The 24,957-nt window shown below is 42.8% G+C and overlaps 2 protein-coding genes and 1 pseudogene across 2 annotated transcripts; all 3 read left to right on the top strand.

Moving 5' to 3' along the window:
- The window catches only part of LOC139548064 (bridge-like lipid transfer protein family member 2), a 28,277-nt pseudogene extending 22,197 nt beyond the window's left edge, over window positions 1–6,080 (top strand).
- Window positions 6,081–6,301: 221 nt separating this feature from the next.
- LOC139548046 (ribosomal protein S6 kinase-related protein-like) lies at window positions 6,302–16,891 on the top strand. Its single transcript, XM_071357354.1, has 12 exons — window positions 6,302–6,466; window positions 7,230–7,508; window positions 7,779–7,862; window positions 7,990–8,058; window positions 8,379–8,448; window positions 9,137–9,244; window positions 9,355–9,395; window positions 9,525–9,552; window positions 14,019–14,108; window positions 14,198–14,286; window positions 14,436–14,546; window positions 14,663–16,891. Exons 1-12 carry the CDS (start codon window positions 6,440–6,442, stop codon window positions 14,957–14,959), a joined length of 1,293 nt encoding a protein of 430 aa, XP_071213455.1. The 5' UTR covers window positions 6,302–6,439; the 3' UTR covers window positions 14,960–16,891.
- Window positions 16,892–17,738: 847 nt separating this feature from the next.
- On the top strand, window positions 17,739–24,289 carry LOC139548045 (fructose-bisphosphate aldolase C-like). Its single transcript, XM_071357353.1, has 9 exons — window positions 17,739–17,842; window positions 20,559–20,693; window positions 20,961–21,172; window positions 21,593–21,647; window positions 21,786–21,946; window positions 22,074–22,157; window positions 22,254–22,428; window positions 23,015–23,214; window positions 23,445–24,289. The coding sequence occupies exons 2-9, from the start codon at window positions 20,582–20,584 to the stop codon at window positions 23,529–23,531; spliced, it is 1,086 nt and encodes a 361-aa protein (XP_071213454.1). The 5' UTR covers window positions 17,739–17,842; window positions 20,559–20,581; the 3' UTR covers window positions 23,532–24,289.
- Window positions 24,290–24,957: the final 668 nt, after the last annotated feature.

The following is a 24,957-nucleotide window of genomic DNA, read 5'->3' as shown; positions in this document are numbered from 1 at the left end:
GCAGTTGGAGGTGAGACACGTTGGCAGTGACGTGTAGTGCAGCGCATTGCGGGCTGTATGGAAGCGGGACAAAATGAATTGACAACCCAAATCATTGCGTGGGCTGGATAGAAATGTGTCATGGTCCGAATTCGGCCCAAGGGCCTTGTGTTTGACACGTCTGTTCTAAGTTATTTTATTTTATTGTAAATTGTGTCTCAGGCCTGCCTGTCACCAAGCCTAGGCAGCTCTCAGAGGACACCATGGGGATCATGGGCCCCAGCAAAGGGGTCACCCAAGGCTTGAACTGCACATCAGGGGTCAGGAGGTCCTTCCGAAAGGCTGTTGAGGTATCTTTTATTTTAAATGAGATATGAGCGATTCATCTTTGTGTTTATGTATCCCCAAATGTTCATACTTCCGTACTACATTGCAGTGGCGCAACTTTGGTTTTAGAAGTGGGAGGGGGGACATTATTAAATATGCATGCATGCATGCACACGTTCAAAAGTTTGTGGTCACTTAGAAATGTCCTTGATTTTGAAAGAAAATCACTTTTTACAAAACCAGAATAGAAAGAGTGGGAGGCCCCAGTGCACAACTGAGCAAGAGGACAAACAGGTCTGGTTTGACAAACAGATGCCTCAAATGTCCTTAAAGTCCAGCATCCCGTAGTCGCCTCTTCACTGTTGACGTTGAGACTGGTGTTTTGCGGTTACCATTTAATGAAGCTGCCAGTTGAGGACTTGTGAGGCATCTGTTTCTCAAACTACACACTCTAATGTACTTGTCCTCTTGCTCAGTTGTGCACTGGGGCCTCCCACTCTTTCTATTCTGGTTAGAGACAGTTTGTGCTGTTCTGTGAAGGGAGTAGTACACAGCTTTGTATGAGCTCTTCAGTTTCTTGGCAATTTCTCGCATGGAATAGCCTTCATTTCTCAGATCAAGAATTAAATGACGAGTTTCAGAAGAAAGTTCTTTGTTCCTAGCCATTTTGAGCCTGTAATTGAACCCACAAATCCTGATGCTCCAGATACTCAACTAGTCTAAAGAAGGCCAGTTTTATTCATTCTTTAAATCAGCACAACAGTTTTCAGCTGTGCTAACATAATAACATAATTGCAAAAGGGTTTTGTAATAATCAATTAGCCTGTTAAAATGATCAACTTGGATTAGCTAACACAACATGCCATTGGAACACAGGAGTGATGGTTGCTGATAATAGGCCTCTGTACGCCTATGTAGATATTGCATTAAAAATCTGCCGTTTCCAGCTACAATAGTCATTTACAACATTAACAATGTCTACACTGTATTTCTGATCAGTTTTATTTTAATGGACAAAAAATGTACTTTTCTTTCAAAATCAAGGACATTTCTAAGTGACCCCAAACGTACATGTGTGTGTAAGTAATTATCCAGTCTGATAAACAATCTACCCGACCGCTCGGAGGCGTCCTCTTGTTTCTAAAGCACACCGTTGCCTCGTTTTGTATTACATTCCAATGATAAAACTGGGGGGGACAAAAATGCAATTTCAGAATGTGGGGGGGACATGTCCCCAGTGAAAGTTGTGTCCCTGCTACTTTGCCAACTAGCTACATCTGCTGGTGGAATTGGCTTGTTGTTTCACAAGTACTTCCCAACTTTCTCGCTTAATTTATGCTGCTTCAGATATGGCATCCTATACCTTATATTGTGCACTACTTTTGACCAGAGCTCTATGGACCCTGGTCAAAAGAAGTGCACTATGATGAGGATTAGGGTGCCATTTCAGACACAGCCTTAGGTTTTTCATACCGTATTGAAACTGAAGTATGTCTTATTTCCCTGTCTAGCATCCTGTTGATGACATAGACAAGATGAAGTAGAGAGCAGCCATGAATAACTCCTTCATCTACATCAAGATCCCCCAGGTTCCCCTCTGTGTCAACTACAATGTAGGTATCACCATGTGCTAAAGTCAAGAGTAGCAAAATTCCAGTAATTTTCCAGAAATCCTAGTTGGATGATTCCCGGATTTCCTCCGCATTCCCTCCTGATTACAGGGATCGTCCAACCAGGATTTCAGGCAATTCCCAGATTTTCCAGGATAGCTAAAGTACAACGGTACTCAATACTTGGATTCCAGCCAGTTATTGATTCTATATACATGTCCTTGTGTCTTTGAGTTTATAAATAAACATTCCCCTCGAAGGGAGACATTTAATCTCACTCGGCCATTATTAGATACAGAGAGGTGGCATCAGGTCACATGTTTTGTTCTCAGACTGAAAAAAAATACCTCAACATCTGCTGTGTTGTCATGTGTTTTGTCTGTTTGTATGTGTAAACCATCTCACACTGTTGGCTTGTTTGTGACATGCATGTCATTTCTAATCCATCTCAGATTTTCAATTTCATATCTTCAGGCATTTGCAAAAGAATTGTTATTGTCCAATGACAGCATTATCTTGCCTTCCAGATTGCATAATGCTTGGTATTATCAACCATGGGGTTTCAATCCTTTTTCATAGTTGATTTGAGTAAATGTTTAATAAATTAAAATGTAATATTCGTATATGAATATGTAATATCATTAAACAGGAGATCAATGAACAAACACAGACATGTCATGAAGGCATGATTATTGAATCCAATTTTCTCATCAGAATTGTATGAACAACGGTTGTACTTTTTAACTCCCAGTCAATGTAGTTTCATTATGTTTTGTGTACCCCATAGGGAGAGAAAAGCAGTGTTGACTGGAAAGATCTGAACCTGGTTCTGCCTTGTCTGGAGTACCACAACAACACGTGGACCTGGCTGGACTTTGCCATGGCTGTGAAGAGGGACAGCAGGAAAGCCCTGGTAGCACAGGTACTGCACTGAACCCTGTCCCGCTTATTACTAACCCAACCGCTGCAGGGTAAAGTTCCCCCCTAGAAGCAGATCTAGGATCAACCTCTCCTCCCCCTTGACCATTATTGGGGAAAATGTCAAACTGACCCAGGGTCAGCATGTAGGGGAAACTTAATCCTACTCCGTACTGCACAGAACCCTGGCCCCTCCAATTACCAAAACATCCATGCCCTCAGTAGCAGTTAGATGGCAAAAATGGCACTTCTACCATCATGATGTTCCAAGCTGCCAAAATGCCAATCGCTGCCTAAAGCTATTTTTATGTCACAATATAGAACTATGTATAGTTTACTTCATTCGTATGTCCTATATATTTCTCACGTTTTCCTTTTCCCATCCATAGACGATATTTATTTATTTAACCTCTAAGAACAAATTCTTATTTATAATGACGGCCTACCAAAAGGCCTCCGCCGGTGACGGGGGGCTGGGATTAAAAATGTAAAAATGAAATAACAATATAGGACAAAATAAACATCACAATAAGAGACACCACAACACTACATAAAGAGAGACCTAAGACCACAACAGTATGGTAGCAACACAGCATGGCAGCAGCACATGGTAGCAGCACAAAAAATGGTACAATTATTATTGGGCACAGACAACAGCACAAAGGTCAAGACGGTAGAGACAACAATACATCACGCGAAGCAGCCACAACTGTCAGTATGAGTGTCCATGATTGAGTCTTTGAATGAAGAGAGAGAACTGTCCAGTTTGAGTGTTTTTTGCAGCTTGTTCCAGTCACTTGCTGCAGTGAACTGAAAAGAGGAGCGACCCAGGGATGTGTGTGCTTTGGGGACCTTTAACAGAATGTAACTGGCAGAACAGGTGTTGTATGTGGAGGATGAGGGCTGCAGTAGATATCTCAGATAGGGGGGAGTGAGGCCTCAGAGGGTTTTATAAATAAGCATCAACCAGTGGGTCTTGCGGCGGGTATACAGAGATGACCAGTTTACAGAGATGTATAGAGTGCAGTGATGTGTCCTATAAGGAGCATTGGTGGCAAATCTGATGGCCGAATGGTAAAGAACATCTAGCCGCTCGAGAGCACCCTTACCTGCCAATCTATAAATTATGTCTCCGTCATCTAGCATAGGTAGGATGGTCATCTGAATCAGGGTTAGTTTGGCAGCTGGGGTGAAATAGGAGCGATTACGATAGAGGAAACCAAGTGTAGATTTAACCTTAGCTTGCAGCTTTGATATGTGCTGAGAGAAGGACAGTGTACCGTCTAGCCATACTCCCAAGTACTTGTATGAAGTGACTACCTCAAGCTCTAAACCCTCAGAGGTTTTAATCACACCGGTGGGTTGAGGGGCATTTTTCTTAGCAAACCACATTACCTTTTGTTTTGAGGTATTCAGAACAAGGTTAAGGGCAGAGAAAGCTTGTTAGACACTAAGAAAGTTTAACACAAAATCTGGGGAAAGGAGTTCTTGAACCATATGTTATTTCATATTTTCTGAAGTGACCTATGATATCTGCCCCCCCCCCCTCTGTGTAGATGATAAAGGAGAAGCTGCGTCTGAAGCCGGCGTCAGGCTCTGACTCAAGGGGCAAAGCATTTGAGGGGAAGTCAGACAGTAGCATTCAGCAGCAGGAGGAGGATGAGAAGGCCCGACTCCTCATCGGTCTCACCTGCTCAGACAAGAGCTCCAGCAAGAAGAGCATCTTCAGCCGGCGCAAGTGACCCATAGGCCTACATACACTGAACCAGTACTGCACTGAACCACTGCGCTCTAGTCTATGGCAGTGTCCCAAATGGCACCCAATACCCTACATGGTGAACTACTTTCGACCAGGGCCCTATGGTTCCTGGTCAGAAGTAGGGCACTGTATAGAGAATAGGGTGCCATTTTGGGACGCAGACTATGGCTGCTACAGTAGCACACTCCCCAGCCCAGGGAATCATGGAGAGGTCAGACTGCCTTTTACTAGCGTGTTATCTGATGACACTTGACAGTCAAATACTGTATGCTCTGGTGTGGAGATGGAGCTGGCAGGTCATTATGGGGCAGAGAGACTGATGACAAAGCAGTGTCAAGGACTGACCCTGACCCTCCTTTGTATTTATGATCGAAAAGTCACAACTGACCCTAGATCAGCACTCTTATTCTAAGAGGCTTTATGGAGATGGGGCCCAGTTATCTGCTAAAAACAAATACCATGGTCTTATTGACCAAATGTATCTTTGTTTTCTTGATTTTTCATGCCATACAGTAAACATTTCATTTTCATTCAATGCATCACGCATGGTCCTTAACTTTCAGAATGAGCAGCCTATACTTGTTGACTTAATAGTATGACTGGGGTGATGGCTATTTTTTTAAGTTTCACTGTCCATTTCCCCATTAAATCAATTAGAACATTTCATAGTTTATATGTTGACTATGGTTGTGTCTCAAATGGATCCCTATATAGTTCACTATAGGGGATAGGATGCCAAAGTAGTGCACTATATATGGGATAGGATGCTGTTTTAAGATGCAAATAATGTGACTTGTTCAGAGCATCATTTCCTGCTGGTTCAGGAATACTGTATCCTCAAACAAATGTATATCCGGTAGATTGTAAAACATTTTCATCTCAAATTAAAGTACCTTGACAACCATAGAAATGCTGTCTGTTGCAACAGTTAGAAATACCTGATTCACTAGTACTGTAATGATATATTATAGCCTTGTGCTTTTATTATAGCGTTGGGATTTTAATGATACTGTCACACTGACTGGAAAGTGCATTTCTGTAAATAACACAAATATATCATTTTGTACCCTGCATGAGACTTCCCCGACAACATATATGCCACAGCAGACTTCTGTTTTACACTGTAGTTCCTCAGCATATCTGTGCAATATATCACAACCAAGCCGCAAAAATATGTCCTTGTTGTTTTATATTTGATGGCACTTACAGCTTTGATAGGCTCTGCAAAAGTAATGTTGTTGCAGCTTGTCTCCGTAATGTTTTGTAATTTTAACACTACAGCTCTTTTAAAGCAAAGGTGTACCAACACCTTAGTTTGTTATTCAATTACATCTTCCTCGAAGTGCAAGATGTCAATTATTTCTGTCTAAATATTTCAAGAAACGTTTATTATAGCTCAATGAAGTGAGTTGTTTCTTTAACGCTTTTTCTTATCACCATGCATGTAACTATACATGTTTGTCAATAAAATGTTCTAATGTCTCTTATAGCTGAATGTGTCATGTATGTTCTCAAAAGTTCACTACACCGTCAACTTATAATTGATTTCGTAATTATTAATAGATGTGTGACAGAAATGTGGAGTTTTGGTTTTAGCTGTTATTTCCAGTGGAGTGTGAGTGGCTAATTGATCATTCATATGACAGGCTCAACTGGAGCGGAACTTCGCCTTCTGCAGAATAACATCGAATGGGAGGTTATCATTCGTTGCTGTAGATGATGATCAAATCTCGCGCGCCGCTCGGTCATGGCGGGTCAGCAACGTGCACTCAATGTTTTACACCGTAGTGTAAAAGAGAATAGAAAACAATAATGTGGGGTTGATCGAGGTTTACCAAATAATGTGATGGGCAGCGATTCAAGTAAACAAAAGGTAAGATATCTTCAGACGTAGCCTACACCTATGAAGTTATTACATTTTATCACATTTTTAGACAGTTTGCGCAGTATACTGCTTTAGCCTACTAATTAATCTACATAAGTGATACATTTATATAGGAGGCTCGCAACAATATTGACATATGGATACATGTACGTCTCTGCGTGCAGCGAATAGAAACAGATGATGAGCGCCTATATATTTGAACAGTTTTAAATGTATGGATATGTATTTTATTAACAGATTAATGAAATGTACGTAAACAGGAAAATGTGTTTTTAAATACAATTTAAAGTAAGTCTTACAATGAAATTTCAGAGGCACATGGAACTGGCCAATATGTTATGAGTGAGCTGTTTTTAATGCAAGGCGACTACTGGTCTGTGGGGAGTTCTATTAAAAGGGACGGGGGAGTGGCTCACTGTGGCTGCTGTGAACTTCTCTTGTTGTTGTGCCTGGAGTAGAATGTACTAGAAGCAATTCAAACAGACTGGACTCTGAGATCATCTACATGAAAATATCATTCATGAATGTCTTCAATATTCGTTTGTTTATTTGGCATGTTGGCACATTTTCGGTTTCATATGATACAGTATTTCCTCTATCCAATGCTGATTTATTCCTGCATGATTCTAGTGTGGCATGTGCCAGTAAGTAACCTCGAGATGTTTGACATTTAATTGTAGTTACTTGCTGCACACAGCAAAACGTATAATTAAAGCCATCACTAATTAGAAAGCCGCTGTCCTCAATGTAGAGACAGGCACCAAGCCAAGAGAGACGACGCTATCAAGCCTGGCATGGCCTTCTCTCCAATATGGGAATATCCTTTACTGACGGAATTCGCCACATTGGCCCACCTGGTCTGGCCACACAGTGCATGGTGCTCGGCAGTGGAGCCCCAATCCCTGAGGACCTCCTCCTCCCAGGAGACAGCCCTCAGAAGCCTGTCATGGAGTGGACTCTCCCTGGCTTAATCTCAATCTTTCTGCCTGAGTTCCCACACCCTAAATTCCCTGGGCAAGACAATTTCCAGGTAGTCCTCCTTAACTTAATTTGCATTGAGCACTTGGTCCACAGATGTTATCAATGTTTTCAGCAGATCTAATGAAATCATCAATTGATAGGGAAACAACAGATAAATCACAAACGTATTACTTCTATATGGGGGGAATAAATTATGTGATGGTCTGTCTGATGTAAAAAAAAAAAAATAGAAAAAAAATATGTGTAACCTACCTGTGATGATACTAACATTTAATAATATTGCAACATTTGAATCTCTCTTTCTCTCCATGACATTCAGATCCTGGGCTTCATAGCTAAAGGCTCCTTTGGTCCTATCTTGAAAGTAAAGGACAGGTCGAAGGAGAAGACTTATGCCGTTAAGGTGAATCTCTCTTCAGCCTCCTGCCACATCACATTTAACCAGCACTATATTTCATGTGACATCTACACACATCTAGTTTATTCTATGTCCACTGTATTTAATGTTCTTATATTGTGTTGCTCTACAGGTTTTATCCAAGTCTGAGATACTGAAGCATGGGGTCCTGGAACAGTCAAAGGAGGAGGTCATCATTCAGGTAGGTCACACTGCAGGATGACCTGTGAAGCTGCTATCCTGAGCAGGCTTTAGCTTAGGGCCTGACTTAGTTTAGGGGATAACATGCTGGAAACAATGACTCACTGAGCTCTAATAATGACTATGCCAATTATCCTTATGAGCTTCTGTGCAACAAGAAGCATGGTCCCATGGAGCTTTTGCTGTAAGAAAAACAACCTTTACCATCATTCAAGATACCTGGTTGCATTCAGATCCCTCCTAAATCACATTGTTCTACTGAGTGTCTTTGCTGACATCCACACTTGTTGCTGCTGTTGTGTGTTGCCTGTTGCGTTGCAGCGGCAGGTCAGCCACCCATTCCTCCACAATCTGCAGGATTGCTGGCAGACCCAGCGTCACCTCTTCATTAGTGAGTGACTAATGTGATATAACTAGATCCCTCCTTCCCCTTTGTTTTATCCTCTCCTCTATTTACCCTCCCTGTGTCTCACATAGGAGCTTCCCACTGGGAACAGACGTCAATTCAACATCTATTCCACATTGGTTCAACGTAGTTTAATTGAAATGTCGTGGAAACAACATTAATTCAACCAGTGGGTTGTCTCACTCTCCCTAGCAGGAGCGTCTACTATGGCATTGACTGGCCTTGCTGCTATTTAGTGTTGTCTCCCTCAGTTTGAGCCCCATGACTCGTCTGAATAATTATACTGCCATCTGCTGAGATTTCAGGGTGTAGCATACAGTCCTGTGGCCTCTGAACTGGTTTCCCCTTCCTTTGATTTATTAATAACACCCTTATTAGTGGATAAAGGCATGTTTGAGTTAATTTTTGTCTCTGACTGACACACATCTCCTTACCCAACATAACCCCTTTCCCTTCCCACGCTTCCCCCAGCCTTAAAAAAACTAGCCACTGTGTGACTTCCGACAATTTAGTTTTTTCCTGTTTTGATTCTCTCCTCCATTGCTCCTTCCTTTTCAAGTGCTTGTGTTTTAGCAGGGGTCATCTAGTCCCAGCCCTGGATCAGTGTACTGTACATAGCCTTGTTATGTACTAAGATGGATCATTGTGCGTGATTGTGTCTGTCTTCTCACAGTGTGTGAATACTGCAGTACTGGAGACCTGTATACCTACTGGTTACTGAAGGGCCAGTTTGGGGAGGATGAGGCTCGGGTGTTCGCTGCAGAGCTAGGCTGTGCTTTGGGTGAGTGTCCCTCAAGTGTATATGCACAATATAGTTCTGCAAAATGTGTATGAAATCCTTGTTTAAGTTTCACCTTTACTTGGATTATAATGTGTGTGTCCGATCGGTAGGTTTCCTTCACAACTTTGGGATCATGCATAGGGATGTGAAGGTAGGAACGTTTGTTTTGATAATGAACATTATACTTTATACATAACTTATGCATTTTTTAATCTAAATAACTTATATTTCTAATTTAATAGAAAAGATTATAATCATCTGATTATTCTGGATTTTTTAGATGGAGAATGTCCTTCTGTCTGACCAAGGTAATGCTGGCTAAAATAATATACTTATATATATAATATATGCCATTTAGCAGACACTTTTATCCAAAGCGACCTAGTCATGCATGTGTAGCACATGGTGATGTGTGAAACGTACTCCTCAGCCTTAAGTGTCCCGCTTGCACCACCTCATTAGCTATCATTTGAGGTGGCGCGATTGGCTAAGACGCTTGAGGGAGTACGGTCACATGTGTTTGTGAGGCAGAGATCCTGAGTTGGCGCCAGGTATGGGCCAAATCGGGAGCAAGTGGTCCCCGCTAAGCAAGTAGTGTGATGTCTTTTACACATGCATACATTTTACTTAGGGTTTAGTTTACTTTCTACCACAATAACATTTTACATTTAAGTCATTTAGCAGACGCTCTTATCCAGAGCGACTTACAAATTGGTGCATTCACCTTATGATATCCAGTGGAACAACCACTTTACAATAGTGCATCTAACTCTTTTAAGGGGGGGGGGGGGTTAGAAGGATTACTTTATCCTATCCTAGGTATTCCTTAAAGAGGTGGGGTTTCAGGTGTCTCCGGAAGGTGGTGATTGACTCCGCTGACCTGGCGTCGTGAGGGAGTTTGTTCCACCATTGGGGTGCCAGAGCAGCGAACAGTTTTGACTGGGCTGAGCGGGAACTGTACTTCCTCAGAGGTAGGGAGGCGAGCAGGCCAGAGGTGGATGAACGCAGTGCCCTTGTTTGGGTGTAGGGCCTGATCAGAGCCTGAAGGTACGGAGGTGCCGTTCCCCTCACAGCTCCGTAGGCAAGCACCATGGTCTTGTAGCGGATGCGAGCTTCAACTGGAAGCCAGTGGAGAGAGCGGAGGAGCGGGGTGACGTGAGAGAACTTGGGAAAGTTGAACACCAGACGGGCTGCGGCGTTCTGGATGAGTTGTAGGGGTTTAATGGCACAGGCAGGGAGCCCAGCCAACAGCGAGTTGCAGTAATCCAGACGGGAGATGACAAGTGCCTGGATTAGGACCTGCGCCGCTTCCTGCGTGAGGCAGGGTCGTACTCTGCGAATGTTGTAGAGCATGAACCTACAGGAACGGGTCACCGCCTTGATGTTAGTTGAGAACGACAGGGTGTTGTCCAGGATCACGCCAAGGTTCTTAGCACTCTGGGAGGAGGACACAATGGAGTTGTCAACCGTGATGGCGAGATCATGGAACGGGCAGTCCTTCCCCGGGAGGAAGAGCAGCTCCGTCTTGCCGAGGTTCAGCTTGAGGTGGTGATCCGTCATCCACACTGATATGTCTGCCAGACATGCAGAGATGCGATTCACCACCTGGTTATCAGAGGGGGGAAAGGAGAAGATTAATTGTGTGTCGTCTGCATAGCAATGATAGGAGAGACCATGTGAGGATATGACAGAGCCAAGTGACTTGGTGTATAGCGAGAATAGGAGAGGGCCTAGAACAGAGCCCTGGGGGACACCAGTGGTGAGAGCACGTGGTGCGGAGACAGATTCTCGCCACGCCACCTGGTAGGAGCGACCTGTCAGGTAGGACGCAATCCAAGCGTGGGCCGCGCCGGAGATGCCCAGCTCGGAGAGGGTGGAGAGGAGGATCTGATGGTTCACAGTATCAAAGGCAGCCGATAGGTCTAGAAGGATGAGAGCAGAGGAGAGAGAGTTAGCTTTAGCAGTGCGGAGCGCCTCCGTGACACAGAGAAGAGCAGTCTCAGTTGAATGACTAGTCTTGAAACCTGACTGATTTGGATCAAGAAGGTCATTCTCAGAGAGATAGCAGGAGAGCTGGCCAAGGACGGCACGTTCAAGAGTTTTGGAGAGAAAAGAAAGAAGGGATACTGGTCTGTAGTTGTTGACATCGGAGGGATCGAGTGTAGGTTTTTTCAGAAGGGGTGCAACTCTCGCTCTCTTGAAGACGGAAGGGACGTAGCCAGCGGTCAAGGATGAGTTGATGAGCGAGGTGAGGTAAGGGAGAAGGTCTCCGGAAATGGTCTGGAGAAGAGAGGAGGGGATAGGGTCAAGCGGGCAGGTTGTTGGGCGGCCGGCCGTCACAAGACGCGAGATTTCATCTGGAGAGAGAGGGGAGAAAGAGGACAAAGCACAGGGTAGGGCAGTGTGAGCAGAACCAGCGGTGTCGTTTGACTTAGCAAACGAGGATCGGATGTCGTCGACCTTCTTTTCAAAATGGTTGACGAAGTCATCAGCAGAGAGGGAGGAGGGGGGAGGAGGGGGAGGAGGATTCAGGAGGGAGGAGAAGGTGGCAAAGAGCTTCCTAGGGTTAGAGGCAGATGCTTGGAATTTAGAGTGGTAGAAATTGGCTTTAGCAGCAGAGACAGAAGAGGAGAATGTAGAGAGGAGGGAGTGAAAGGATGCCAGGTCCGCAGGGAGGCGAGTTTTCCTCCATTTCCGCTCGGCTGCCCGGAGCCCTGTTCTGTGAGCTCGCAATGAGTCGTCGAGCCACGGAGCAGGAGGGGAGGACCGAGCCGGCCTGGAGGATAGGGGACATAGAGAGTCAAAGGATGCAGAAAGGGAGGAGAGGAGGGTTGAGGAGGCAGAATCAGGAGATAGGTTGGAGAAGGTTTGAGCAGAGGGAAGAGATGATAGGATGGAAGAGGAGAGAGTAGCGGGGGAGAGAGAGCGAAGGTTGGGACGGCGCGATACCATCCGAGTAGGGGCAGTGTGGGAAGTGTTGGATGAGAGCGAGAGGGAAAAGGATACAAGGTAGTGGTCGGAGACTTGGAGGGGAGTTGCAATGAGATTAGTGGAAGAACAGCATCTAGTAAAGATGAGGTCAAGCGTATTGCCTGCCTTGTGAGTAGGGGGGGAAGGTGAGAGGGTGAGGTCAAAAGAGGAGAGGAGTGGAAAGAAGGAGGCAGAGAGGAATGAGTCAAAGGTAGACGTGGGGAGGTTAAAGTCACCCAGAACTGTGAGAGGTGAGCCATCCTCAGGAAAGGAACTTATCAGGGCGTCAAGCTCATTGATGAACTCTCCAAGGGAACCTGGAGGGCGATAAATGATAAGGATGTTAAGCTTGAAAGGGCTGGTAACTGTGACAGCATGGAATTCAAAGGAGGCGATAGACAGATGGGTCAGGGGAGAAAGAGAGAATGTCCACTTGGGAGAGATGAGGATCCCAGTGCCACCACCCCGCTGACCAGAAGCTCTCGGGGTGTGCGAGAACACGTGGGCAGACGAGGAGAGAGCAGTAGGAGTAGCAGTGTTATCAGTGGTAATCCATGTTTCCGTCAGTGCCAAGAAGTCGAGGGACTGGAGGGAAGCATAGGCTGAGATGAACTCTGCCTTGTTGGCCGCAGATCGGCAGTTCCAGAGGCTGCCTGAGACCTGGAACTCCACGTGGGTCGTGCGCGCTGGGACCACCAGGTTAGAGTAGCAGCGGCCACGCGGTGTGAAGCGTTTGTATGGTCTGTGCAGAGAGGAGAGAACAGGGATAGACAGACACATAGTTGACAGGCTACAGAAGAGGCTACGCTAATGCAAAGGAGATTGGAATGACAAGTGGACTACACGTCTCGAATGTTCAGAAAGTTAAGCTTACGTTGCAAAAAATCTTATTGACTAAAATGATATAGTACTGCTGGCTGGTGAAATAGGCTAGCTAGCAGTGGCTGCGTTGTTGACTTTGTTTGAAAGTGTAGCTGGCTAGGTAACCTCTAACTGGCTAGGTAACCTCGACAATTACTCTAGACTACACAATTATCTTGGATACAAAGACGGCTATGTAGCCAGCTAAGATCAAACAAATCAAACTGTTGTACTGTAATGAAATGAAATGTAATACTACCTGTAATACTACCTGTGGAGCAAAGCGGAATGCAACTACTCGCTCCAAACCAAACCGGAAGTGCGTATCGTAGAGGGAGAGGCAATAGAAGTGTTGTTTCTTGTATTATTGTCTTTTGTGTCTTTAGAGGACTGCTTCACCTTAATGTCCCCTTTCCCTTTTCTTCTGTCCTTATTTTGTCCCACTTTGTCCCTTCTTTGTCCCTTCTTCTCTTCTGCCAACTAGACACTCCTTGTTAGCTAGCTAGCTTCTTTCAGGAATGTCCCTAGCAACTGCCTAGCAACAGGTAAACAACTTAGCTAGCTAAGAAAACGGTATAATTTTATGAAAAATTGTTACTTTTTCAAAAGCCTTTCTTCTTTGTTTGCTGCTTGTTTGGTCTCCTATTCAGTTTGCAGTTTTCTTTTGATTTTTTCGATGTACTTTACTCTAAAAAAACATTTAAATTTCAATATTTGTAGGAGCTCATCTTTTCAGCTGCTGCTGCTATGTGACATCACATAGTAACATATAAGAGAACACTAGAGGCCCTTATAATAAAGTGGACACTTTAGGATTGTTGTTGTATGGAAGATATAGTTCTATAGTGAAACTAATTTAAACTGCATATTAGTCAGGTAGAATAACCAGAATTGGATTTGTGAAGTACTGTATGTAAAATACTACTGTATCTATTTGATGCAGGTCATCTGCGTTTAACTGACTTTGGACTCTCTCGCCGTCTTGAGCGGGGCTCAAGAGCATTTACAATTTGTGGGACAATCCAATACATGGGTGAGATGCATGGGATCAGGAAAAGTTAATGATTACAACACATTAAGCACATATTATAATCTCACTGTGATGGTCCTCTCTCTGAACAGCTCCTGAAGTCCTGAGTGGGGGTCCCTACAGCCATGCTGCTGATTGGTGGTCTCTCGGCGTTCTGTTGTTCTCATTGGTGGCCGGAAAGGTGCAGTCACCACCACAGTTCATCATCTTAACTGAATATGTGATGATTTAATAGTTGTTAGAAAGGTTGTTTTTCTTCTTTTTTGAGCTCAGTCCTGTCTAAATCTAGAGATGTTGTTGATGCTAATTCTGTCCTTGTCACCTCCATAGTTCCCTGTGCCTCCAGAGCCAGACCACTCCAACATGCTGAGAAAGGTCAGAGATTGCCCATACTCCATGCCCAAGACCTTCAACCCTGCACTGACCCTTCTGCTCACAGAGGTCAGAGGTCATATGTAGTTGGATTGTCTCAGATTAGGAAACACATTTACCTTTTAAACAGAATATCAACAAATTCTCAATGCTCTTATTTCTTTCTCTATCCTATTTGTGACTAGCTCCTATGCAAGAACCCAGCTCATCGCCTGCGTAGCCTGGAGCGCTTCAAAAGGCAGACGTTTTTCCGTGGCACTTCCTTTGACTCTCAACTGCTACAGAAGAGACCCGTTGAACTAATTCTAGAACTGAAGAACCATCCTGATCGTCCAGCCATAGCCATGCGAGGCCTGTCTATGGACTACTTCCAGAACTTTGACATACTCCACTCCCCTACCAGCTCCACTGACATGTCACCTACTTTGGCCAACATTGACCTGAGCCAGACCCTGGCTACAGCTCAGGGTTTTAGCACATGATATGTGCATGTGCTACTGTGACTCAATACTGACTGTAGTGGAAACAAGTATGGACATGTATTTGATATATACATTTTGTACCACATGGATACATGGTTGTGAAAAAGCTCCTGTATGTTTTCTTTATTTACATGGCCTATTTGGCTCCCTCTTTTCCTCTGTATACCTCTTTGTATACCCATTTAATGGGGTAATAATTATAGATGAGCTTTAATGGACTGAAAACCACCACTTACCAAAAAAGGTTTAGAACATTTATATTTCCCATTGAGTACTGCATCTCAAAGCCTCTCAAGGCTCTGGCAAATGGCACTTTCCAAATGTGGATCAACAACCTGCATGTTTGACCTTTTACCTTTGTTATTACATTTGTATAAGAAGATCTCTATTTTCCTGAAAATCCTTTCACATATATTTTTTTTAACAAAGTATTTATTTAATTCTGTGTAATTTTAGGTTTGATTGCTTAGGCCATCTGATTATTTGATTGACTGTTGTGTGTGATCACAATGCCTTTGACTGTTCAAAGTCCTGCTCTATACCCATTTCTCATTAGATTTCACTAACTGTTGTTGTGTTTTACCCAACCACAGTAACATCTGAAAAATGAAAGCCCCTATGAACTCATGATGGAGTTGTCTCCTGTCATGATATACTAGGAGAAATATCAAAGGAAATAGGTACCTTTATGCATAGCCTCTATTTGGAGCCACTTGAAGTGTTAAAAATAGTTGATAAGTTCCACAGGTTTTTTAGGTTAGGTGTTTTTAGCTGTTCCAGATAGAGCCTGAGTCACTTCAGGCACCTGATCATCAGTCATGACAGCAGAGAACATACACACATTTGAGCCAGTACAATACAAGAGGTGGCTTTCAGTTTATTGTAAGCAACAGAAAAGTATACATCTTACAGAGTATTATTCATTTGGAATCTCAAATGTTTTTTCACCTGAAATCTGTGTGGTTCAGTTGGTAGAGCATGGAGGTTGCAACGTCCCGTCATGGGTTCGAGTCCTGTGGGGCCCTGGACACCCATATGAAAATGTATGGATGATGCACTACTGCAAGTCCTTTTGGATAAACGCGTCTGCTAAATGGCATATATCATATATTATGTTAACACATACTGTACATTATTTGTATTGCACTACAACTGGATACATAAAGACAACTTTTTCCTCAGACTTTAGTGTGATGGTGACCTATTTGGTAAAACACCAAGAAACCCTTAAGGGAGCAACATTAATAGGACAGAAAATTAAAGAACAGATAAAGAATAATCATTAAATGTTTTAATTAGGTTCAAACAGAAAAAAATAGCTACTGCCCCAATGGAGATGGCTAAATATAATCTAAGCACAAGACCCAGTCATCTTCCTAAAATGTCTCCTGAATAGGAAGGTCTAGTGGTTTTCTCTCTCTCTCTGCGGTCTGACACTGAATTCCCCTTTAGGCCCTTGTCTTAGATAGGTCTGGTATAGTATGTCTGTGGCGTTAGTCCAGTGACCCACATCTTTACATTGGTGGACACCTCTAGCACACTGACTCAATTATAGAGAGGGGGATGGAGAAGTCCCATAAAATAACTAGAACAAGTGAGATGTCCTAGAAAAGTGGAAAACATATTTTCTAATTTCTATACAGAAAAGGGGCAGAGGGAGATATTAAACTTCCCAAATAAAGGATCAAATACTTGATGAGAATTAAGTATTTACTGTCAAATACAAGTCATTCTTGGTAGAATTATCTACACATTTTATCCAACGACATCGAGTGAAAATGTAAACAACTGAATATGCCACCATAAAGCCAATGTAGCATATCACTGTTGATCTTCATGTGATGAACCTGATCTCGAGTATCAACCTATGTAAAGTACTCAAACATTGATTGTTATATCTTGTTCACAGAAAATAAATACATTCTGACCCCATTTCTCTCGAATCTATGTCACAGTTCTATATTCGGTCATGTATATACACTGGAAACATTTCTGAACCTATTAATACCCATGATTTACTACTAATGCAGAAATGTATAGGAGTGTTTGAATTGCTCTGAGACTGAGCTTTTCCTCTGGGTCTTAGGGGATATCCGAATTGCCAAGAGATTCAGAAATGTGCCCAAGGCATAGTTCAACCCAATTACATAAGTCTATGATTTCAACTAATTAGCAGAAATTAGTGAGCAAAGGGGTTGTGGTTTAACCCTTAAATGAGGTTTCGCTGAAGGGTTATTATAGCTTCAGAAAAAGTTATTGGGCCAACATACTGTAATAAACCTGGGTGTACACAATAGTGCTGTTTAAAGTAGCCAGACTTCATGAAATCTAACTTCTATGTATATAAAATTAAGAGAAAAACAAAACTGTCATTTGGAATGATTAATTAGGTCAATGTTTCATCCACTGAATTATTGATTGAACTGCCATTGGGCCAACTTCTCAGAACAAGACAACTTGTACTCGCAAGACAAGTGTATTGTTATTATTGTAATGACTTGGTATGATGGATTAGTTTTAGTTGAATACAGAGGCTGGTGGAGGGAACTATAGGAGGACAAGCTCATTGTAATGACTGGAATGGAATCAATGGAATGGTACCAAACACATCAAACATATGGAAACAACGTGTTTGAGCCCGTTCCATTGATACCATTCCAGCCATTACAATGAGCCTGTTCTCCTATAGCTCCTCCCACCAGCCTCCTCTGGTTGAATGCATTCGTCCATATTTATTTATTATCCATCAACAAGCCCCACCCCATCGTTAAGCCCCGCCCTAGAGGTATTGAGTGGGATACAAGGGAGCAGCAGTCTGTCAGACATCGCAGTGGCCATCACTTCTCCAGTGAACAACTGAATTCTGAATTAGCATCCTGTCAGGTAAGGTTCTCAAGTTTTCTTGACATTCACTTTTCATTTCAGCAAGCTTTAGTAAACATGATAGATAATATGATATTTAGAAATGTTCAACTATATGTAATGAGTGGGACCCAGATATGCTGATGATGCTATTAAATTAATGATTTTTATGTTTTATTTGGAAAACTAAAGATTTTTTAAATTTACTAAACCAATATAAAGGAGTGGATTCGAGTTACATGATAAGTCAATGCATGGTAGATAAACATTTTTACTGGCTACTGTCGTATTTTTCCTCGGTTATTGCAGACAGTGGAGTGCAAAAGCTGAGGGTCTGTGTTGACATGGTGATTTGCCATACCCACTATCAAGGGATGTGATATGAACGCATGAATCAACAAGTGCATTGTGCGACCCCACAGATCACTGTAGTCAGCGCTGCTGCATCAGCAAGTGGGAAGTGTGATTAGTGGCCTTCTGCTTTCAATAAACAGTACTCATACAGTAGAAATATATAGCCTCTATGTGAATGATACAGTTGAAGTTGGAAGTTTACATACACCTTAGCCAAATACATTTAAACTCAGTTTCCCACAATTCCTGACATTTAATCAGAGTAACAATTTCCTGTCTTAGATCAGTTAGGATCACTACTTAATTTTAAGAATGTGAAATGTCAGAATAATAGTAGAGAGAACGATATATTTCAGCTTTTATTTCTTTCACATTCCCAGTGGGTCAGAAGTTTACATACACTCAATTCGTTTTTGGTAGCATTGCCTTTAAATTGTTTAACTTGGATCAAACGTTTCGGGTAGCCTTCCACAAGCTTCCCACAATAAATTAGGTGAATTTTGGCCCATTCCTCCTGACAGAGCTGGTGTAACTGAGTCAGGTTTGTAGGCCTCCTTGCTCACAAGCGCTTTTTCAGTTCTGCCCACAAATTTTCTATAGGATTGAGGTCAGGGCTTTGTGATGGCCACTCCAATACCTTGACTTTGTTGTACTTAAGCCATTTTGTCACAACTTTGGAAGTATGCTTTTGGTCAATGTCCATCTGGAAGACCCATTTGCGACCAAGCTTTAACTTCCTGACTGATGTCTTGAGATGTTTCTTCAATATAGCCACATCATTTTCCTCCCTCATGATGTCATCTATTTTGTGAAGTGCACCAGTCCCTTCTGCAGCAAAGCAGCCCCACAACATGAGGCTGCCACCCCCATGCTTCACAGTTGGGATGGTGTTCTTTGGCTTGCAAGCATCCCCCTTTTTCCTCCAAACATAACGATGGTCATTATGGCCAAGCAGTTCTATTTTTGTTTCATCAGACCAGAGGACATTTCTACAAAAAGTATGATCTTTGTCCCCATGTGCAGTTGCAAACCGTAGTCTGGCTTTTTTATGGCGGTTTTGGAGCAGTGGTTTCTTCCTTGCTGAGCGGCCTCGCCGTACAAACAATACTATTGTTTGTACAGATGAACGTGGTACCTTCAGGTGTTTGGAAATTGCTCCCCAGGATGAACCAGACTTGTGGAGGTCTACAATTTATTTTCTGAGGTCTTGGCTAATTTCTTTTGATTTTCCCATGATGTCAAGCAAGGAGGCACTGAGTTTGAAGGTAGGCCTTGAAATACATCCACAGGTACACTTCCAATTGACTCAAATTATGTCAATTAGCCTATCAGAAGCTTCTAAAGCCATGGCATCATTTTCTGGAATTTTCCAAGCTGTTTAAAGGCACAGTCAACTTAGTGTATGTAAACTTCTGACCCACTGGAATTGTGATACAGGCAATTATAAGTGAAATAATCCGTCTGTAAACAATTGTTGGAAAAATTACTTGTGTCATGCACAAAGTAGATGTCCTAACTGACTTGCCAAAACTATAGTTTGTTAACAAGAAATTTGTGGAGTGGTTGAAAAATTAGTTTTAATGACTCCAAATGTATGTAAACTTCCGACTTCAACTGTATGTATTACTACATCATCATTTTTTTATTTCACTTACCAATTTGATATTGCTACTACAGCTACACAGAACCAGGGTAATATTTCTGAAAAAGCTCTGGTTTGGACTGACAAAATTCCCTCACCTTTCTTGTGCCTCCTGGGATATTTGTCAGTAGCGCCCACCTCAACAGTGACAACATGCCGAAGGTTGTCTGGATTACTGAGTTGTTGGCTGAGAGTTTTATATTTCAGCTCTGACTGTGCCTCTTAGCTGTACTTTAGAGTGTGGGAAAGAGAGAGGGAGTTGAGAGGAATACATTTTGGGGGAATGAAAATGCTTGAAGAGAATGAAAACAAGCAAGCAACAATCAATGAGGGAAATGTGTTGGGGTATCTATTTCGGACAAAGAAGCTGGACATATTTCTCCATTGGTTGTCATCATTGGCATCAAGCCATTCTTATATTTTAAATTTTTTATTTAACCTTTATTTAACTAGGCAAGTCAGTTAAAAACAAATTCTTATTTACAATATCAGCCAAACCCGGACGATGCTGGGCCAATTGTGCACCGCCCTATGGGACTCCTAATCACGGCCGGTTGTGATACAGCCTGTGTAGTCCTTGACTTTTTCTATTAAATAGCTATTTTTGGTTGTTTATGAGACCCCAACAGAGAAAATGTAAATCCTTCCGGACCTAAAGACTTGGCTGACCCCTTGTTTGGTGAGTGAATATTGATCAATATAGACCAGAAAAGATGTGCACAATCTGATATCCCTATGCAGGTTGTGTGATCGACCCTCTCAGGATGACGCACCAATTCCCAGCCCTCTCCAGTGGTCAGAAGCAGGAGCTCCAAGAGATTGCCCTTCGTATCGTCACTCCAGGGAAGGGCATCCTGGCTGCTGATGAGTCTGTTGGTTAGTAGGGAGCTCTGTATGTTTTCTCTGCACTGGAAAACAGTTGGAATGAAAATGATTACGTAACAATCTACATGTATGTATGGCATTAACAATAACAGTGGGACCTACTTTCAAGAAATCAGACAAATGTTAATTTCCAGTGGTGCTTGCCAGAACCCTCTACAAAGCAGTGGTACAGGATGGTATCCAATAGATTATTCCGTTTTTATAAATGTAGGTTTACCAGACTGTGAACATGTTTGTTTCTAATGTTCCTGGAAACAGGCAGCATGGCAAAGCGCCTTAACCAGATAGGGGTTGAGAACACTGAGGAGAACCGCCGGCAGTACCGCCAGATCCTCTTCAGGGCTGATGACCGCATCAACAGCTGCATCGGAGGAGTCATCTTCTTCCATGAGACGCTGTACCAGCACGCTGATGATGGCACGCCCTTTGTCAAGATAATCAAGGACAGGGGCATCACTGTGGGAATCAAGGTACTGTACGAGCAAAGCGGTCGAAGGGGCCAATGGTGATATCTGAAGTATGTTTTATGTCTCTGGTCTTTAGCTTGGGCAAGAATACCTCTTGACCCTACTTCTACTGTATATAACATTATCGAGGGAAGGAATGAGAATGTAGAACATAAGGCTACTTGATATGCTCCAATAGACAGTTCCAGGAAGGGAACAGGTTTCAACATTATGGAGGCCAAAAGGTAGCACAGATACACTCGGATCAGGAGTTCTACCCCTAATGGGGTAGATGGGGCAGTGCTATGGGTAGAATGGCTGCTATTAATATCAACACCATCTGGATGAAAATAAGCTGGCTTTAAGACATGGAGAAGATCAGTGTGAAGGGGAGGGAGGACCGTTGTCATTCTTATTTTTGATCTGCTTTATCTCTTTCTTCAGGTTGACAAGGGTGTTGTCCCCTTGGCAGGAACCAATGGAGAATCTACCACTCAGGGTAGGGCTAAGACCTCTTGGGTTCTAGTCAATCTGATCATCATAACTATCTGAATTTGACAGTTACAAAATGTAGTCTGCCACTCATTGGTGATTCGCAATCCTTACCAGCCTTGTTAATTTATTTTTCATCCTGTAGGACTGGATGGGCTCTCAGAACGCTGTGTTCAGTATAAGAAGGATGGGGCAAACTTTGCTAAGTGGCGCTGTGTGTTCAAGATCAGTGAGACCACCCCCTCTAAACTGTCCATTGAAGAGAATGCAAATGTCCTGGCTCGATATTCAAGCATTTGCCAGCAGGTAAGGACTCCACAAATGCAGTTTAATAAAGGCACAATATCAGGTATGATGAAATATCATAATTGCAGGAGGTAACATCAGCAACGCCTTCTAATCATGCGGATTATGTCATTTTTCTTTCACCCAGCATGGGATTGTGCCTATTGTGGAGCCAGAGATTTTGTCTGATGGAGATCATGATCTGAGGCGTTGTCAGTATGTCACAGAGAAGGTGGGACCGTACCCCAACTCTTAACCTATTAGTGTGTAATATGTATTTCTAACATTGCCAGTTTATCATGTTCCATGTGTTCCCCGTGTTGTGCAGGTGCTAGCTGCATTGTACAAGGCCATGTCTGACCATCATGTGTACCTGGAGGGCACTCTGCTCAAGCCCAATATGGCCACTCCTGGCCACAGCTGCCCCACCAAATACAGCGCAGAGGAGGTCGCCATGGCAACGGTTACAGCCTTGCGCCGCACCGTCCCTCCTGCTGTCACGGGTAAGGTCATAGGCCATTGACCAGTTATATTGCCTCTCACTCTCAATGAAGCTCAGAAAGAGAGTACATGCAATACCAGTGTCAGATTCAGTCACTATACCAGTGATTTGGCATTATGAACATATATTCATTTATTGGCAGTTTGTAAAGTGTAACGGATGTAAAATGGCTAGCTAGTTAGCGGGTACGCGCTACAAGTTATACTGTTACATTGGTGCCGTGACCCGGATCACTGGTTGCTGCGGAAAAGGAGGAGGTTGAAAGGGGGGTGAGTGTAACGGATGTAAAATGGCTAGCTAGTTAGCGGGTACGCGCTACTAGCGTTTCAATCAGTTACGTCACTTGCTCTGAAACCTAGAAGTAGTGTTGCCCCTTGCTCTGCAAGGGCCGTGGCCTTTGTGGAGCGATGGGTAACGATGCTTCGTGGGCGACCGTTGTTGATGTGTGCAGAAGGTCCCTGGTTCGCGCCCGTGTCGGGGCGAGGGGACGGTTTAAAGTTATACTGTTACAAAAGCACTTATGGTGCTGATAGAAATCCATTAACTGTTCACTCACAGCAATTTCTATTTATTTTCTGTGTGTGCAGGAGTAACGTTCCTTTCTGGGGGTCAGAGTGAAGAGGAGGCCTCTGTCCACCTAAATGCCATCAACAACTGCTCCCTGGTGAAGCCCTGGGCCCTCACCTTCTCGTACGGCCGAGCCCTGCAGATCTCCGCACTCAAAACCTGGCGTGGACATAAAGAGAATGAGAGTGCTGCCACTGAGCAGTTTATCAAGAGAGCAGAGGCATGTACATCACTTTGTTTTCAGCCTCTTGATCAACCTGGCTTTCATCTTTTAGCACTTAGTGTTGTTGAGGAACATATTTCTTTTTTTTTAGCATTTCACCATTTTCCGAGTGGAACGGTCATCTGAGAAAGTGATCTATGTATTCAGCTGACATGAAGTGAGTTTCACCCCTAACAGTGTTTGTGTGTTTGCCCCTCATACCCCCATCCCCTTTCTCTTACTATCAGGTGAATGGCTTGGCCTGTCAGGGGAAGTACACTGGTGGCGGGGACAGTGAATCTGATCAGATCTTTGTGGCCAATCATGCATACTGAAGAGCCAGTGATGCCTCACATTATAGCTTTGGCTAACCAATAGCATCGTCCACTGTCACTGCTATACCAATGGCCAATCGCAGGCATGTGCTGTCTACAATCTGTATTCTAGGAGTTATAATATAGTTACTTGAGTGTACACACTTGTTATTAAAAGAAATTGCACATTGGTGGACACACTAGATGTAAGGGTCTAATGAAATTAGTCATTGACGGATGGCCTTTGATTAGACACTTTCAACAATATTATTGTAACCTCTGAGATGACAACATGTTCTTGTGGTAGTATCTCGCAAAATGAAACCTAACTGATGTTTGGTTGATTCATTATTTATTTTGATGAGATCCAGAATCAACTTCTGCCATGTAAAGCCACTTTCCAAACTGCTGCACTAAGCATTAGATAGGGTGCGTGGTGTAGGCCTATTGTGTGTGACGAGAATGGAGAACTCTAGCTTTCTTGAAGAGACCATATTGCCATTCCAAATTCTGGATTTATGATGGGATATGTGTGTCTAAACAAAATAGCTGTGTGAAGATTCTATTTTGTAGAAATTGTGTGTGTGTTCTAGCATAGAGGCAGAAAGTTCCAAAGACGTGGTTTTGGATGAACTAATGGACAGCTGGACTTAACAGTAAATAGTGTTGGTGGAAAAATGTTATTTTTGTGACTTAGCTAAGTATTGTTCTCTATGCAACTGATTATCAAATACTGTAGTGCAAAAGTAATAACAATAAATTGTGTTGAGTTGAAACAATCTGGGAATTCTGGTTTTATTTCTCATAAATTAATCTTGGTTAAACCAGAATTAAAATATCCCATAATTTGGTCAGATGCTCATGCTCCATAGTCTGTCCATGAGAGACTAGGCCTACTCACAAATAAAACAAATTGTAACTGCACCAAAGAGTAGGCCTACCTACACATTGCATGGTTTTTACATTATTTTCTACAGTAGAGTCAAACTGAGAATGTTATACAGTTCTTGATTTTAACAGAATTCTTAGTTAATTTATCCTCACCCATAAACTAGTAGTCTACTTGTAGCTTGTCATCTGATTTGCTTTCCCATACCATGGTCCATGGCACCATCTACTGGCTTAAGAGTAGTTGACGATGATATATTAGGGTGTTTTCACATAGTCCTCTTTAAAAATAACCCATCTCAGTCCTCTTTAGGGTGAACAAAAAAAAGCGAAAGAACTAATTAATTTTTGTATTCACACTGCCCTTGCCTCTGAATGAGGACTAAACTATTTTGCCAGTTCACTTCACCTATGTTGTGGACTGAGTCCTCTTTGCATTCACATTGATATGTTTAGAAAGGAACCAAAATCTTTTTCCAACATGCACTCTGAGTTTTTACAAAGTGCAGGACAAGCCATTCAATCAGAATGTGTTATCGGACAGCTAGATATACCTACT

The sequence above is a fragment of the Salvelinus alpinus genome, chromosome 21 (assembly GCF_045679555.1).
Source record: "Salvelinus alpinus chromosome 21, SLU_Salpinus.1, whole genome shotgun sequence".
NCBI lineage: Eukaryota > Metazoa > Chordata > Actinopteri > Salmoniformes > Salmonidae > Salvelinus > Salvelinus alpinus.
The sequence above is the reverse complement of the archived record's forward strand: the minus strand, read 5'-3'. Positions and strand labels throughout refer to the sequence as shown.

Excerpts from the sequence above, each read along its gene's own strand:
- LOC139548046 (XM_071357354.1), top strand. The coding sequence starts at position 6,440 with ATGGGCAGCGATTCAAGTAAACAAAAG. Across the intron at positions 6,467-7,229 it reads GCGATTCAAGTAAACAAAAG|AGACAGGCACCAAGCCAAGA; the intron begins GTAAGATATCTT and ends TCCTCAATGTAG. Across the intron at positions 9,396-9,524 it reads TCATGCATAGGGATGTGAAG|ATGGAGAATGTCCTTCTGTC; the intron begins GTAGGAACGTTT and ends TGGATTTTTTAG.
- LOC139548045 (XM_071357353.1), top strand. The coding sequence starts at position 20,582 with ATGACGCACCAATTCCCAGCCCTCTCCAGTGGTCAGAAGCAGGAGCTC. Across the intron at positions 20,694-20,960 it reads GGCTGCTGATGAGTCTGTTG|GCAGCATGGCAAAGCGCCTT; the intron begins GTTAGTAGGGAG and ends TCCTGGAAACAG. Across the intron at positions 21,947-22,073 it reads ATTCAAGCATTTGCCAGCAG|CATGGGATTGTGCCTATTGT; the intron begins GTAAGGACTCCA and ends TCTTTCACCCAG.